General features: G+C 39.8%; 1 protein-coding gene across 1 annotated transcript in view; it reads right to left on the bottom strand.

Annotated features, from left to right (window-relative positions):
• Positions 1-17,420, bottom strand: part of swap70b (switching B cell complex subunit SWAP70b) — a 135,011-nt gene that overhangs the window by 104,563 nt on the left and 13,028 nt on the right. Inside the window, exons 2-3 of the mRNA XM_043705901.1 lie at positions 10,127-10,267; positions 1,110-1,286 (exon numbers count right to left, since the gene is read on the bottom strand). Of these exons, the coding sequence (XP_043561836.1) occupies positions 1,110-1,286; positions 10,127-10,267 (318 nt within the window). The remainder of the gene's footprint in view (positions 1-1,109; positions 1,287-10,126; positions 10,268-17,420) is intronic.

Here is a 17,420-nt window from a genome sequence, read left to right as displayed (position 1 = left end):
CACTCCCTAGGATCTTACCATTAAGTGTATAAGTCCTGCTAAGATTTGCTTTCTCAAAATGCAGCACCTCGCATTTATCTGAATTAAACTCCATCTGCCACTTCTCAGCCCATTGGCCCATCTGGTCAAGATCCTATTGTAATTTGAAGTAACCCTCTTCGCTGTCCACAACACCTCCAAATTTGGTGCCCTCTGCAAACTTACTAACTGTACCTCTTATGCTCACATCCAAATCATTTATGTAAATGATAAGAAGTGGACCCAGCACCGATCCTTGTGGCACTCCACTGATCACCGGCCTCCAGTCTAAAAAACAACCCTCCACCACCAAGAGTCCCTATAATGCAGAAAGAGGCCAATCAGCCCATCAAGTCTGCACTGACCCCCAAAGAGCAAACCACCTAAATCCAAGGCCTCACCCTATCCCTGTAACCCCACATTTACCATGGTTACCCAATGAGCTTGTACATCCCTGGACACTACAAGGTAATTCGCACGGCTAATCAACCTAACCTTCATATTTTGGAAGGAAACTGCAGCAACTAGTGGACACCCATGCAAACACGGGAAGATTGTGCAAACTCCACATACACAGTCACACAAGACTGGAATCATACTTGGGTCCCCCTGGTGTTGTGAGGAAGCAGTCCTGATGACTGTAAGACGAAAAGCTTCAAATACACGTCTCTTTTGGCAACATTTAAATTCTGACTTAATCATAATTTAAAAGTGAAATGACTTCCTTTCCTCTCCTGTATTTTCTCTCCCATTCACTGAAACAACAGGGCAGTTGAGTTCTCAGAAGTACGTCTCAAATCCTCAAAGCCTTTTTCACCACCCATAAGTCTCAAGTCCAAAGATTAAATAGAACCCTGATGTGAATGGGTGTGCCTACAACAACACAAGAAGCTCATCATTATCCAGGACACAGCAGTTCACTATACAGTATTAGTCAGCCTCCACGTCTCTGACCTCCATTTCCAAACCTTCAGCATACAATGATTGCAGTTGTACAGGCACAGCTTTCACAACAGAAACTCACCACGTCCGTCTGATCTTCCCCTAACCAAGCATGCTGATTTTGTTTATTTGAAGGTTCCCGAACTTACCTCTTCTGGAACTATGATGAGAGGATACACATCTTCTGACAGGAAATTGAAGATACACCAAACTTTAAAAGTATCATCATCACTGATCAGTAAATTGTTGCGGTTCAGGTTTTTCTTGACACACAGAGTCCAGCACATCCTATTGAAGTCAGATTTATCAAAGCTGTTTGGTTGAACCTTTAACAGGGTAGGAAGGGCGTGGAAGAAATAAATAAAAATAATTAGGAAGAGCTCAGGAAAAGCTGAAGCAAACAAGGTGATTGTATTTCTTTAAATTTCTAACTTTCAGTCAAAAAGTTTGATCCTTTTTCCAAGATATGTTAATAACAATGAGAATGTCCACTGCCAGTCCATGCCACCAAGAATTCCCCTTTGTAGCATTAGCAGAAACACTAAGCATCACTACATGGCAAGTTGTTCCATTCACCAAGCATAAGGAAACTTTAATTGCTTCTGCTGCACAACCTTCACCATAGAAACCGAGTAGTTGGTCAAGAACAAATTCCAAAAGGCTAATTCTATTCAATGTACTTCAAAGCTCTCCTAATCAAATGGGAGATAAATGAGAGCAATTAGTAATATATTAATTATGCAGCTGATTAAAATCTTTAACTGTACAAGGTTGCCTTGTAGACCAAACCACAACTACAACCCTTAATAAAGTTACACAATTACAGTTTAGCTCAGTTAGCAGCTAAGTCACAACTTCCCCCTTTGCAACTTCAAGTCACATCATGAAGGATTTGCAAGTTCTGCAGAAAATCATTAAAATACCAAACTTTCAATTTAATTATTTGGAATCCAAGTAATTCAACTTCTGTTTACAAAGCCAAACAGCATGGAAACAGACGTTTCAGTCCAAGCAATCCATGCTTACTATAATCCCAAACTAAACTTGCCCCACCTGCCTGCGCTTGGTCCATATGCCTCAAAACATTTCTTATTCATGTACTTATCTAAATGTATTTTAAATGCTATAACTGTACCTTGCTCTGAAAGTTCATTCCACACACAAACTAGTCTCTGTGTAAACAAAATTTCCCCTCATATCTTGTATAAATCTTTCACCTCTCACCTTAAAAATATGGCCCTAGTCTTGAAATTTTCCACCCTCGGAAAGGACACCTGCCTCTTACCTTTTCTTTACACCACGTGATTTTATAAACTTTTATAAGGTCACCTCTCAACCTCCTACGCTCCACTGAAAAAAATCCCCAGCCTATCCAGCCTCTGCTTATAACTCAAAACCCTCCATTCCCAGCAACATCATGGTGAATTTTTTCGGAATTCTCTCTAGCTTAATAATATCCTTGCTATAAGAGGGAGACCAGCAAGGGACACAGTACTCCAGAACAGGCCTCACCAATTTCCTGTACAACCTCAATGTAACAACTCAACTCCTACGCAGGTAGTTCATCTATAACGCGACGATAGCATTCTTGTGCAACTCCGCATTAGAGAAAAATCACGCTTTAGAAATAGTACATAAAATTGTTGGCAATGAAATTGCACTATAGCCAACGCATGTTTTAAAAATTTGCGTTTTAGGAACTGTGTACCCAATTCGTCAATTGTGTTACAGAAAATTTGCTTTAATAACATGCATGTTTAGATTAGATTAGATTCCCTACAGTATAGAAACAGGCCCTTCAGCCCAACAAGTCTACACTGACCCTTCAAAGCGTAACCCCACCCAGACCCATTCCCCTACCCTATATTTACCTCTGGCTAATGCTCCTAACATTATGGGCAATTTAGCATGGCCAATTCACCTGACCAGCACATCTTTGGATTGTAGGAGGAAATTGGAGCACCCGGAGAAAACCCATGCACACGCAAGGAGAATATCTGTGTGGAGTTTGCACAGTCACTCAATGCAGGAATTGAACCCGGGTCCCTGGCACTGTGAGGCAGCAGTGCTAGCCACTGAGCCACCGTGCCACCCTAGCAGAACAACCTGTTCTCAAAAGTCTGAGCAATGAAGGCAAACATTCTCAACACCTTCTTAAACACCCTACATGTGATGCAACTTCGTAGAATTATGTACCTTAACTTCTAGGTATCGCCATTCCACAACACTACCCAAGACCCTACACATAAATAGTATAAGTCTTGCCTTTGTTTATTTTACCAAAATGCACCACCTCGCATTTATCCAAATTAAACTCCATTTGCCACTCTTCAGCCCATTGACTTAATTGATCAAGGTCTCTTTGCAATCTTAAACCACCTTCTTCATGGTCTACTATAGCACCAATCTGGGGTCATTCAAAAACTTACTAACCATGCTTTCTATATTCTCATCCAAATCGTTTATATTAATGACAACAAAAGTGGACACAGCACCAATCCTGTGGAACACCGCTGGTTACAGGCCTCCAGTCCGAGAAACAATCCTCCACCAGTATCCTCTGTCTCCTGCCGTTAAGCCAATGTTGTATCCAATTGACAGCTCACCGTGAATTCTGTGTGATCTAACTTTACTAATTAGTCTATCACGCAGAACCTTGTCAAATGCTTTACTAAAGTCCAAGTAAATAACGTCTACCGCTCTGCCCTCAATCAATCTTCTTGGTTACTTCCTCAAAACATTCAATCAAGTTTGAGAGACATCATTTCCCTTGCACAAAACCATACTATCTCAAATTATTCCATGCCTCTCCAAATGTATATACATCCTACCTTTCAGAATCACTTTCAACAACTTACTCACCACCAAAGTCAGACTCAAAGGTCTATAATTCCCATGCTTCTCCTTACACCCTTTCTTAAATAAAGATATAACATTAGCCATTCTCCAGTTCTTGGCACCTCACCCATTCTTAATAAGATCTTAGAATCCATTATTAAGGACGAGATTGTGGAGTACTTGGAAGTGCAGAGTAGAACAGGGTTGAGTCAGCACAACTTTGTCAAGGGGAGGTCATGTCTGACAAATCTGTTACAATTCTTCGAGGAGGCAACAAGTAAGTTAGACAAAGGAGAGCCAATAGAAGTGATATATTTAGATTTCCAGAAGGCCTTTGACAAGGTGCCACATAGGACGCTACTAGATGAGAACCCTAGATGTTATGGGCAAGGCACTGGCATGAATAGAGGATTGGCTGACTGGCAGAGAGTAGAGATAAAGAGATCTTTTATAGGATGGCAGTCAGTGACTACTGGAGTTCTGCAGGTGTCAGTGTTGGGACTGCAGCTATTTATGTTACATATGAATGATCTGGACGAAGGAACTGAGGGCATTGTTGCTAAGTTTACAGATGAAACACAGATAGGCAGAGGTGGACAGGTAGCATTGAGGGGCAGGGAGGCTGCAAAAGGGTTTGTAGAGGCTAGGAGAGTGGGCAAAGTAGTGGCAGGTAGAATACAATGTGGCAAAGTGTGAGGTTATACAATATTGTCAGAAGACTAGAAGTGTAAGCTATTTTGTAAATGCAGGGAGGCTTTGGAAATCTGAGGCACAAAGGGGCTTGGGAGCTCTAGTTCAGGATTCTCTGAAGGTTAACATGCAAGTTCAGTTGGCAGTTGGGAGGGTAAATGCAGTGTTGGTACTCATTTCAAGAGGGTTAGAATGCAAGAGCAAAGACATCCTACTGAAGCTGAGAGGGGCTCTGGACAGACTGCATTTGGAATATTCTGAGCAGGTTTGGTCCACATATCTAATGAGGATGTTGTTGGAAGGGGAGATTTATAATGATCCTCGGGATGAAGGGTTTGGCATTTAAGGTATGGTTGAAGACTCTGGTTCTGTACTTGATATTGTTTAGAAGGTTGAGGGGGATCTGACTGAAGTTGGGAGCGTAGTACTGGAAAAGCACAGTCGGTCAAGCAGCATCCGAGAAGCAGGAGAATCAATGTTTCAGGTAAAAGCCCTTCATCAGGAATGGGCTGATGAATTCCTGATGAAGGACTTTGCTCGAGAAGTCAATTCTCCTGCTTCTCGGATGCTGCCTGACCTGCTGTGCTTTTCCAGCACTACACTCTCAACTCTAATCTCCAGCATCTGCAGTCCTCACTTTTGCCCCGGGATCAGATTGAAACTTACAGGAGTCTGACAGGCATTGAAGGAGTGATGTGGAGAAGGTGTTTCCCCTAGTAAGAGAGACTAGGATGCAGGGGCACAGCCTCAGGATGAGGGAAAACCCTTTAGACCCGAGATGGGGCGTAATTTCATCAGCCAGAGGGTGGTAACTTTGTAGAACTCATTGCCACAGAGGATTGTGGAGGCCAAGTCATTGAGTGCATTTAAGACAGAGTATAGATAGGCTCTTGATTGGTAAGGGGAATAAGGATTACGTGGAGAAAGCAGGAGAACGGTGTTGAGAAACAAATTAGCAATGATCGAACAGCAGAACAGAATTGATGGGCTGGATGGCCTAAATCTGCTCCTATATTTTATGGTCTTATGGCCTAATTTATAGATTCACAGAAGATTGCAATGTTAAAAGGCACACATTTCTAAACTCTAAAAATGATCATACCAAAACAAATAAAACCTGTCAGCTTACGAGCGATCATAGCACTTGCCAGCATTAATCCTTCAAGAACTGTGCTTTCATCCCATGACGGCCTTCTTTTAGATACTTGCAGAAAAGTTCAAGCACAAACATCTATTTAAGTTACAAAGAGGCCTCTTTTTATGCTCAATTGGAAAGTCACAGGCAAGATACCTGGTTAAAACTACATGGAAGTGGTTCAACCCATTCTGCTTTCCACATCATTCTCTTGTCAGGTTGAACAGACCCATACGTGTCTGTGCAAGTGCACCACCTTCACACATTTGACAATGTTTTAATATTTGCAAACAGCCTGAGAAATAAGTTTTCTTAAATTAATTAAAACAAAGAAAATTTATATACATTCCTTCAAACAAAGGCAAAAAAAAACCCCCAGAAACACAAAATGTTTGTATTTGAATTAAATTTTTTCCCTTCCCTTGGTGAAATACCCAGCAATTATTATCGGATATATCTATATTAGAATTGTGTTCAGAATAGTGACCAGTCAAGAGCCAGTGACAGTATTTTCACCCAAGTTAGAAAGCTGTGGGCAAAATTGTTACTCTCAGAGAAATGAGCAAGATTAATACCTCAGTGCAGAATTGACTGGGACATTATCACAAGTGTCATTTTCTCAATAAGATTTTACACTGAGGTCCGTCCTGACATCTCAAGCATGCCTATTTACAGATGAGCAGGGCATCCTCCCAGAATCTGGCCAATACATGAACTTCCTGTCTACGATTTGGCTGCCATACTTCCCTACAATAACAGCCTAATACTTCAGAAGTACCCAATTGGACAATAGTCACTGCACAATGAACTGCAATTTCAAATAAATACCAGGACTATGCGCCTTGGTGGACCAATCTGCCCAGACTCTAAATTATGTTTATTTCCTATTCCACTTAGATATGTTCATATACAAACTAGCCTTCAACTAATATCTGAAAAGGCTGCAGGGCCATTGTTGCTGCTGGTCCCGACAATAACATAACCTTTTGCATTGTTAACCTACCTTGTAATCTATTGAACTATCCCCTAACGATGTTATCCCCTAACTAAGCCACTAAAACAAAACTGTGACTGATTCAGAGGAAACTTTAGACAGTGCCAACTTCAGTCAAGAATGAGAGAACAATTCAGTTGTTGATTCTTCACAAATCCTCTCATGGAGAGTTCTGCATGGTATGTTGCCTTCCTAATGCCAGAGTGTGGAGAAGGTGCAGAATATTGTGCAGGGTTGGGGAAGGCAGTGAGCAAGCTAGGAGGAGGAAAGGCAATTGTCTTGTAGTATTTTCACTGGACTATCAATCCAGAAATTCAATTAATATTCTAGGACCTGGCTTTAAATCCCACCCTGGCAGATGGTGAAATTTGAATTCAATAAAGAATCTGGAATTAAGGGTCTAATGATGACCATGAAACCATCATTGATAGTCAAAGCTCCAACTGGTTCACTAATGTCCTACAGGGAAGGAACTGCAATCCTTACTTGGTCTAGCTCACATGCAATAGCAATGTGGTTGACTCTTAGGGATGGTCAATAAATGCTGGCCCAGCCAGATATGGCCACTTCCTGTGAGTGCCAATTAAAAAGTTTGATTGTCTCTAATGTCAGATTCCCTGAATTGAGGAAAGTGTTAAATATTAGGACTAGTACTGCGCACAAGTGACAATGTTAACTAAATGATGGAGAACATCAAAATGTGACATGATACAGAGGTGGGGGGGGGGTGGTTTCAGGTTCTTGGGGCAGAAGCAGCACTCTGGGAAGGATTTAACATCAAATGCAAAAGGGATGTGGATGTATTGTACCTCAACAAAAATAGAACCAATGACTTCATAGAAAGGCCAGGTCTGGTTCAGGAAGGTTACATTAGTGAACATTCAGCATAAGTAAGTAGAAAAGACTAAAATCAAGAAAAAAGAAAAATGCTGGATAATGCAAGAGGAGAATGCAGTACATATTAAATAGGAGATAATGAGGACTGCAGATGCTGGAGAGTCAGAGTTGATAAAATGTGAAGCAGGAGAAAACACAGCAGGTCAAGCAGCAGCAGATGAGTAGCAGAGTCGATGTTTCAGGTTCTGCACAATATATTAAATAGACGCAGATTAACAAAGACTATGATGAATGCAAATAAAAGCTTAGAACAGAAGTATCTAAACTCAAAATGTGGTGAATAAGGTTGGGTAAATGCAAGCACAAATAGCCCCTAAATTCTAGATTAATTGGAGATACAGATTATAGATGTACTCCTTCTGGTTTTATTTATCTTGCCATTTTAAATAAACCATTAAAGTGGATTGTAACCTTCAAAGACAGCCGTCCGCACTAAATTTGAAGAAAATAAATTTTATCCTTGAATCTATCCTCATAAGTAAGATTTACAGTTGTCCTGGTTGCCCTATCACACCTTCTCCAACACGTAAATTCTTGTTTATTTTTAACATTGCTAAAATCAATCATTACTCCTCTAAATTTTTCTTTCCTGCACCTATCCAAGCTCAAAATATAGTCTCCTACATGCTTCATCCTTCTAAAGTCTCTACCATGTCAAAATCACGACTTGCTAAAAAAAACTCTCCTGCTCTGGCCTATTATTTCCTAAGATGACAGAATTTGCTAATGTGGATCTTCCTTCCCATTATAAACTTCACCATTTTAAAAGTCAGGATTAGAATGACCTCATCAACTACTTCCTCACTTACCCCACTTTTATCCCGTCCTTTTCAACATTATTTGCTTTTTGTGATATTGATCATGAATGTTCAATATGATTTCTTCCTTTGAAAAATAAGCTGAAGTTTTGTTTTAACCCACAGAAAGATCATTTACTCTGAAGAATAACATGAACAATTCTCTATTATTTTAAAATAGACTACCATTAACATGCTTTTCAAAAGCAGTAGACCATGAAGATTTAATGTTCATGCTTATTGGCTTGATACAGACTTTACTTATTAGCAGTGAGTAATATCTGTATGTTATGTAAGGGCTACTTCAAGAATACAGTTAAATTCTTGGTGCAAAGAACATACAGGTATGATAGGAACTGTAGACAAATTATTCAGATCATGAAAAACACCTGTATTATTTGAATATTTGAGAAAATGATGCAGCAATAATAGGCTAATAATTTATTGAGATTCTTGGATTTTTAAACTATAAAGATTTTTAAACTATAAAGATTTTTTGTTTTCATAATTAAAATACAGTACTTAATGTCGATCAAATTTTAAAACATTTGAGTTTCAATTTTATGTATTTTTGTTCAAGTTTAAAATATTAAAAGCTTTTGTCTGCTTTAACAAATGCAAATGACTTGTTTATTTAAAGAAGCAATAAACTGCCTGCCCTTTAACAAGGCATTTCTTGTTCGGGAAGGGCAATTATGGAGAACTGCCCAGATCTCCGGTTTCAGCTGGGTGTGTGATAGAAAAGGAAAAATGTGTTTCCTGAAGTTTACATAAAGCAAGCACTGAAATATTCTTGTGGTCATTACACAAACAACTAAGAAAAAGGTAGTGTGCAGAATCAAAATGTGAGTCAAGGGAGGGGAAGTTGCACAAACTCGAAGCATACTCACTCTTCTAAATCTCATTGTGGTAGTTTCAATTGTGAGACTTGAAAAAAAGTCCTTCCGCCATTTTAAGAAATCTGCTTCCTCTGTTTTTATTTCCTCCTCCAAAAATAGGCATAAAAAGGATGACATTTTGTTAAAAGAATGTCAACCGAAAAAAAAAATCAGCTTTTTCTTTCTCCATAGACCTGTCTGTCTTGCTGTCTATGTTCAGCATTCCTGGAGACTTTTTTATTCAGATTTCCAGAATCCACAATACATTGTTTTTATGTTACAATTATGATGACAATATAACTAAAAATTGAATTCTTCTTGGACATATTTTAGCATAAATGTGAAAGCATGTTGTTAGGCATGTCACTTAGCATCTGCTTAAATTTGAGCTGAGATTGACAAAGTAAAGTGGATTTTGCTCATTGCTACATTCCATCTACCATGGCATGTATACAATTAAGAATTGGGTTTGCTCACAGAAAGAAGTAGTTAAACTGAAGTAGCACTTTTCACGTTGGGACATCCCAAAATGATTCAAAGCAATTAAGTATTTTCTTTTTGGAGGTGTAATAGCATTCATCAAAAAGTGAAATTGCAGCAGCCAACCTATACATAGCAACATCCCACTAACAGTAATGAGTAAATGACCAACACTCTGTTTTATAGATGTGTGAACCAGAAGGGGTCTCCTGCTCTTTGTCATTTACACCCCCTTGGGGGGTTGACAGGGCCTTACTTTTACATGTCACCTGGCAGATATCATCACTAACATCTAACTCAAAAATAAGGACACTACTTCAAAGCCAGGCTCAGCTCAATAGGTACTAATTTTACTACAAAAGCCGCTACTCTGTGCAAGGAATTATTAAACTAAACTTGCAACATAAGAGAGAGATTCAGAGTTTGGGTTTAATATCAATTTATCAAGAAAAGATACCTTATCCAAGATAAACCTGTTCAAATAGGGCATGTATCCCTGGTTAGAAACTGGTCCTTCATCATCGTCCTTAAAATGGTTTTCCAAAGCCACTGGATTATGAGGTACTTGCAACACTGTACAGAGACTGTGAGAGAGAACCTGTTTCAACAGAATATAAAACAAGTTAGTGAGATCTGTATTACAAAAGATTGTGATCGCAAATGTTTGCAAGGAAAATTTGACTAGATGAAGTAAATGATTTGAAATCTATCTAACTTCAAAATAAAACTTGCACTAATACAGCACTCTGCAGTTCCTGAGAACTGTTCAGGAGTGTAATCCACATATTATTTTTGAATAGCAGTTAGTATTAACATCTAAGCACAATCAGAATTGTGCCATGCACTAGCATCACTTGAAGGTGAGCACAAACATGGTGGAACTTTAATCTAATGGAACCATGCACAAGGGGGAATTAAAGGGAACATTGCCAAGTCATGCTATCTAGCTAACTAGGGCAAGTATTGCTGTTCTTCATTATGGACCAGACCAAACCATCTCAAAAATATATCAAGGAGATAAGTGAGACTCTAACTCTTATCTTAAAGGCTGTGTTCCAGATGTGACTTGAATGGACCACTATTAGGTATTAAGCAAAACATACATTATTCTTATAACAGTTCAAACACAAACAAAAGAAATTGGCATAGTTTAACTCTTGAAATATTTAGCAAAATAATATATTATTTAACTATTAGTCATCAACTGTTACAATATAGCAGCATCTCATAAACACACCCTTAGCAAAGACAAATACAGCAAAACAGATTCCTCTCACTTCTATCTCTTCCAGTCCAGGAGAAAGGAACACCAAAAATAAGCTTGTAGCAGAAAGAGAATACAATTTTTTTTTGCTCCAGCAAAAGACAGATTTATGTCTAGTAGCTTCAACAGCAAAAACACCCAATTTCAACAATTGGGAACAAAACTACAACCCTGGGTCTATGTGAGTCTGACTTCACCTTCTTACGCTTCTTGTGTCTAATTTAAAAAAATACTAGGACAGCATAAAGCTATTTATCCACTGCTTTTGAAGTAGACATTCCACCGTTGGCAACGCCTCCCTGCAAGAGAAACAGGACAGAACAAATCCCTCTTAAAAACACAGTATAGTCACATCTTGACCTTTTATCAAGTATAAATGTTGCTTATCCCCTTGAACTGGCATTCTTGCAAATTGTCCTAATGTGTTAGGGAAAAAGCAATAATCAATAATCAAGTTGTGTACCCCAAAATGTGGATAGCAGTAATTGAGGGTGGTCAATAATTTAAGCCTCAGAACTTGACTGTTTTTTTTAAATCAGGAGTGTCCAATCCACAAACAAGTTCCCAAACCAGTCCTAACCAGTCCGTCCAGAGGTTAGAAGTGGGTCATGGGCTGATGATCATTGTTTAATTCCACTCACAATTCAGGTACTGAAACAGTTCATATCCAAATTCAATAAAACTTGGAATAATATTTAGGTTTTGACTGATAAGTGGCAAATAACATTTGTACCATACAAATGCCAGGTATTACCTAACAAAAAAGAATCAAATCATTGCTCCTTGAATTCAATGGCATGATTACCATCATTGAATCCCCAACTGTCAACATAGTGCGGTTACAAAGTCAGGTCAGAGACTGGTAATTCCTCACCTCCCAACTCCCCAAAGCCGGTCTAGCATCTACAAGGTACAAATCAGGAGTGATGGAATATTCATACCTTGGATGAGTGCAGTCCCAACAGCAGTAAGCAAGCTCAGCACCATGGAAACAATGTAATCTACCTGAATAGTACCCCATTCAGCACCTTAAAAACATTCTGTCCCTCCACATGAGGGGCATAGACAAGGTGAAAGCAAAGGTCTTTTTTCTAGGTTATGGAAGTTCAAAACTAGAGGGCATAATTTTAAGGTGAAAGGAGAAGATTTTAAAAGGGACCTGAGGGTCAACTTTTGTCACACAGAGGGTGGTTCATTAGTGGAATGAAATGCCAGAGGAAGTGGTAGATACTGGTACAGTTACAATATTTAAAAGGCATTTGGACAGGTGGATGAATAGGAAAGGTTGAGAGGGAAATGGGCCAAACGCAAACAAGTGGGACTACTTTAGTTTGGGAAACCTGGCTAGCATGGACAAGTTGGACCACAGGGTCTGTTTTCATGCTGTATAACTCTGACTCTGTAAGAAATGCTCCATGGTTGGAGTACGTGCCATGCACAGCACATTGCAGCGACACATCAATTTCCCTTTGACAGCACCTTTCAAAATCTCTATCGCCCAGAAAAACAATGGCTGCTGGTCAATAAGACCTTCAAAACCTGCAACATGGTTTGGAGAATACTTCATTATTCCTTCATTTTTTCTCAGTTATATCCTTGAAATTCCTTCCCTAACAGCACTGCGATACCATATGGACTGTTAATAAATTGGCTCACTACAACTTTCTCGAAGGAAATTAGGGAATAACTGCTAACCTTTCCAGTAACACCCAGATCCCAGTGATGAATTTTTTAAAATCTGTGCTCAGCAAGATCTAGTAATTGGCAACTGATTGGAATGAGCAGATAATGTTTTTGGTGACCTAGTCTGATAGAGTCATAGAAATGTACAGAACAGAAACAGGCCCTTCAGTCCAACCCGTCCATGCTGATCATAAACTAATCTAGTCCCATTTGCCAGCACTTGGCCCATATCACTCTAAACCCTTCCTATTCACATACACATCCAGACACCTTTTAATTGTACCATCCTCCACCACTTCCTCTGGCAGCTCATTCCATACACGCACCACCCTCTGTGTGAAAAACGTTGCCCCTTAGATCCCATTTAAACTTTTCTCCCCTCACCCTAAATCTATGCCTGCCAGTTCTAGACTCCCGCCACCCCAGGGAAAAGACCTTGTTGATTTACCCTATCTATAGCCCTCATGATTTTGTAAACCTCTATAAAGTCACCCCACAGCCTCCAATGCACCAGGAAAAACAGCCCCAGCCTATTCAGCCTCTCCCTATAGCTTAAACTTTCCAAATCTGGCAACATCCTTGTGAAACTTGAAAGGGTTCAGAGAAGATTTACAAGATCTTTCCAATAGGAGGGAGACCAGGATTGAGCACAATATTCCAAATGTGGCCTAACCAATGTCCTGTACAGCTGCAACATGACTTCCCTACTCCTATACTGAATGCTCTGACCAATAAAGGAAAGCACACCAAATGTCTTCTTCATTATGCTATCTACTTGCGACTCCACTTTCAAGGAGCTATGAACCTGCATTCCAAGGTCTATAAATCCTGCCCTGATTTGCCTTTCCAAAATGCAGCACCTCACGTTTATCTAACTTAAACTTCATCTGCCAATCCTTAGCCCACTGGCCCATCTGATAAAGATCTTGTTGTACTCTAAGGTAACCGTCTTCACTGTCCACTACACCTTCAATTTTGGCATCATCTGCAAACTTGCTAACTACACCTCTTACGTTCAATCCAAATCATTTATATAAATACCGAAAAGTAGTGGACACAGCACCGATGCTTATGGCATGCCACTGGTCACAGGCATCCAGTCTGAAAAACAACCATCCACCACCACCCTCTGTCTTCGAGCCAATTCTATAAATGGTTAGTTATCTCTGTATTCCACGCGATCGAACCTTGCCAACCATGAGGAAGCTTGTTGAACGCCTTACTGAAGTCCATATAGATCACGTCCACCACTCTGTCCTCATCAATCCTCTTTATTACTGCTTGAAAAAATTCAATCAAGTTCATGAGACATGATTTCCCACGCACAAAGCCATGTTGACTATCCCTAATCAGTCCTTGCCTTTCCAAATACATGTACATCCTGTCCCTCAGGATTCCCTCCAACAATCTGCCCACCACCGTTGTCAGGCTCACCGGTCTGTAGTTCCATGGGTTTTTGTTACAATCTTTCTTAAATAATGCCACCACATTAGCCAAACTCCAATCTTCCAGCACCTCACCTGTGGCTATCAATGCTACAAATATCTCAGCAATCATCTCCCTAGCTTCCCACGGAGTTTGAGGGCACACCTGATCAGGTCCTCGGGATTTATCCACCTTTGTGTGTTTTAAGACATCCAACACCACCACCTCTGTAATATGGACATTTTTACAGATGTCACCATCTATTTCCCCACATTTTATATTTTCCATGTCCTTCTCCACAGTAAACACTGATGCAAAATACTCAATTAGTATTTCCCCCATCTCCTTCAGTTCCACATTGGATGAAACATCAAAAACATGTAGAACTACTGTAGATTCAATACTTAGAGTCATAGAGATGTACAGCATGGAAAAAGACCCTTCAGTCCAACCTGTCCATACCGACCAGATATCCCAACCCAATCTAGTCCCACCTGCCAGCCCCCAGCCCATATCCCTCCAAACCCTTCCTATTCATATACCCATCCAAATGCCTCTTAAATGTTGCAATTGTACCAGCTTCCACCACTTCCTCTGGCAGCTCATTCCATACTCTTAGCATCCTCTGTGTGAAAAAGTTGCCTCTTAGGTCTCTTTTATATCTTTCTCCTCTCACCCTAAACCTATGCCCTCTAGTTCTGGACTTCCCAACCCAGGGAAAAGACTGTCTATTTATCCTATCCATGCCCCTCATAATTTTGTAAACCTCTATAAGGTCACCCCTCAGCCTCTGACGGTCCAGGGAAAAAAAGTCCCAGTCTGTTCAGCCTCTCCTTATAGCTCAAATCCTCCAACCCTAGCAATATCCTTGTAATTCTTTCCTGAACCCTTTCAAGTTTCACAACATCTTTCCGATAGGAAGGAGACCAGAACTGCATGCAATATTCCAATAGTGGCCTAACCAATGTCATGTATAGCCGCAACATGACATCCCAACTCCTGTACTCAATACTCTGACCAATAAAGGAAAGCATACCAAACGCCTTCTTCACTAGGGTGGTTGGGTGGTGCAAGAGGGGAGAGGTGTTGGAGATTAAAATACAGGCTGGCCTTCAATGTATTGGTCCAGATTTCACTTTGCAAACAATGGGGAAGGCTACCATGCTGCTACCAGTTGTTGCCTGAAGTACACTGTCTGCAAAAAAACACAGAAATTTGATAACTTTTATCCAGGTTACCCTACTCTGCCACACTGTTACAAAAGGCCTTTGAATTCAACACATGTCCTTGCTTATCTTTGAGTGGCCCTATTCTCTCCCTAGTTACCCGATCATCCTTAATGTATTTATAAAATCCTTTTGGATTCTCCTTAACCCCATTTGCCAAAGCTATCGCATGTCCCCTTTTTGTTCTCCAGATTTCATCTTAAGTATGCTCTTCTAAGGATTCACTTGATCTCTGCTGTCTATACCTGACATATACTTCCTTCTTTTTCTTGACCAAAACCTCAATTTCTCTAAGCATCCAGCATTCCCTACACCTACCAAACTTGCCCTTCACCCTAACAGGAACACACTGTCTCTGGACTCTTGTTATGTCATTTTTGAAGGCTTCCCATTTTCCAGCCTTCCCTTAACCTGCGAACATCCACCCCTATTCCGCCTTCGAAAGTTCCTGCCTCATACTGTTAAAGTAGGCCGTCCTCCAATTTAGAACTTCAAATTTTAGATCAGGCCTATTCTTTTCCATCACTATTTTAAAACTAATAGAATTATGGCCACTGGCCGCAAAGTGCTCCCCCACTGACCCCTCAATCACTTGTCCTGCCTTATTTCCCCAACAGGTGGTCAGGTTTTGCACCTACTCTAGCAGGTACATCCATATACTGAATCAGAAAGAATGTTAGCCAGAATATTAGTAGAACTATTTCCTGTTCACTGGAAAGTACCATGTAATCATTAACAGAAATCAAGATGATAAACTGGGCCTTTGTTTGGCCTGTCATGTAATAGGTGACACCTCCAACAAACCCTACAGCATTCCATCGTGGATGAAAACTCAAGAGGAGAATTCCCGCGAAATGTTTTGGTGGGATTTAAACTGATGAGCTACTGACTCAATCAAAACTTCACAGTTAACAATACTTTATGAACAAAATTATTTCAAAAATAGAGAACAGTATAACAGCTTACCGAAATACCCCATTCTGACATGTGCAAAAATACCTTATCTTTAACAACAACATCAGATTTTAAAACAAACATATTGTTAAACAACACTACCTGTGGGAGTAGAAGTTTAAAAAAATTTGGAAAGAATGCAAGTGGCTATTTATAGACTGAGACAAAACTTGAAATACTTCTATCTACAAACAAATTATTAAACCATACTACATTTTGGGGATTCTTGACAGTTACTGAAGCTACAGTCCACTTTATTAACTGAGGAACTTTAAATATTTGACACAGAAACATAGATTATTAAATTGGACAATATTAAACTGAACAATAATGCAGTCCCAAAGAACCCCAACTTTTCCCTGCGCCTTTTCTGCATTCACTACTACCTCACCCTCCTGCTCATTCTAGTTCTTACAGTTATCATGCTGAGCAGAAATTGTTGCATTTAGTCTGTGTATCTGTTGTACTGGCTTGGCAGCTTGAGGCAACCTCAAGTACATCATCAATCTGTTCGCATTCATAAGAATCTTTGAGTATTTCTCCTGAAGCTTTTCCACTGTAAAAGTTTGTAAGATTAAGACAAAAGTGTTAAAAGCACTTTTGACCTATTGATTAAAATTCAGAAGAGTGACTAGATGTTTGTGGACCCAGATCCACCATCAGAAATATTGACGCACAAGCTGAGAGATAGGTGACAACGTAGACCAAACCAAATACATGCTTCATATTAGATTGGATTCAGGAACAAAAGGATTCACACCACAAGTGTGTGCAGTTTTACAGAATTTCATAAATAATGTTCAGAGCAGAAATTATCCTAATAATTTTTATTAGATTAATTTTATTAGATTAAAACAAGGCAGTGGTGAGCTTGAGGTGACTGCTACAGGACATACCAACTAGGATTCCTTTACCATATTAATAATATGAAAATATTATTCTTCTATAACATGGCTCTGGTGTTGAATACCCAGCTGTCACTCAGTTGAGGCATGCATGAAGATTGTCATGTTGGATGAAACATCAAAATACATGGAACTGCTGTAGATGTATAGTAGCAAGATTCAATACTTTCACGAGAGTGGTTGTGTGGTGCAGGAGGGGGAAGAGGTATTGGAGAGTAAAATGCAGGCTGGCCTTCAATATATTGGTCCAGATTTCACTTTGCAAACAATGGGGAAGGCTATCATGCTGCTAAC

The sequence above is a fragment of the Chiloscyllium plagiosum genome, chromosome 16 (assembly GCF_004010195.1).
Source record: "Chiloscyllium plagiosum isolate BGI_BamShark_2017 chromosome 16, ASM401019v2, whole genome shotgun sequence".
Lineage (NCBI taxonomy): Eukaryota > Metazoa > Chordata > Chondrichthyes > Orectolobiformes > Hemiscylliidae > Chiloscyllium > Chiloscyllium plagiosum.
This window is presented reverse-complemented; position numbering and strand designations above follow the sequence as displayed.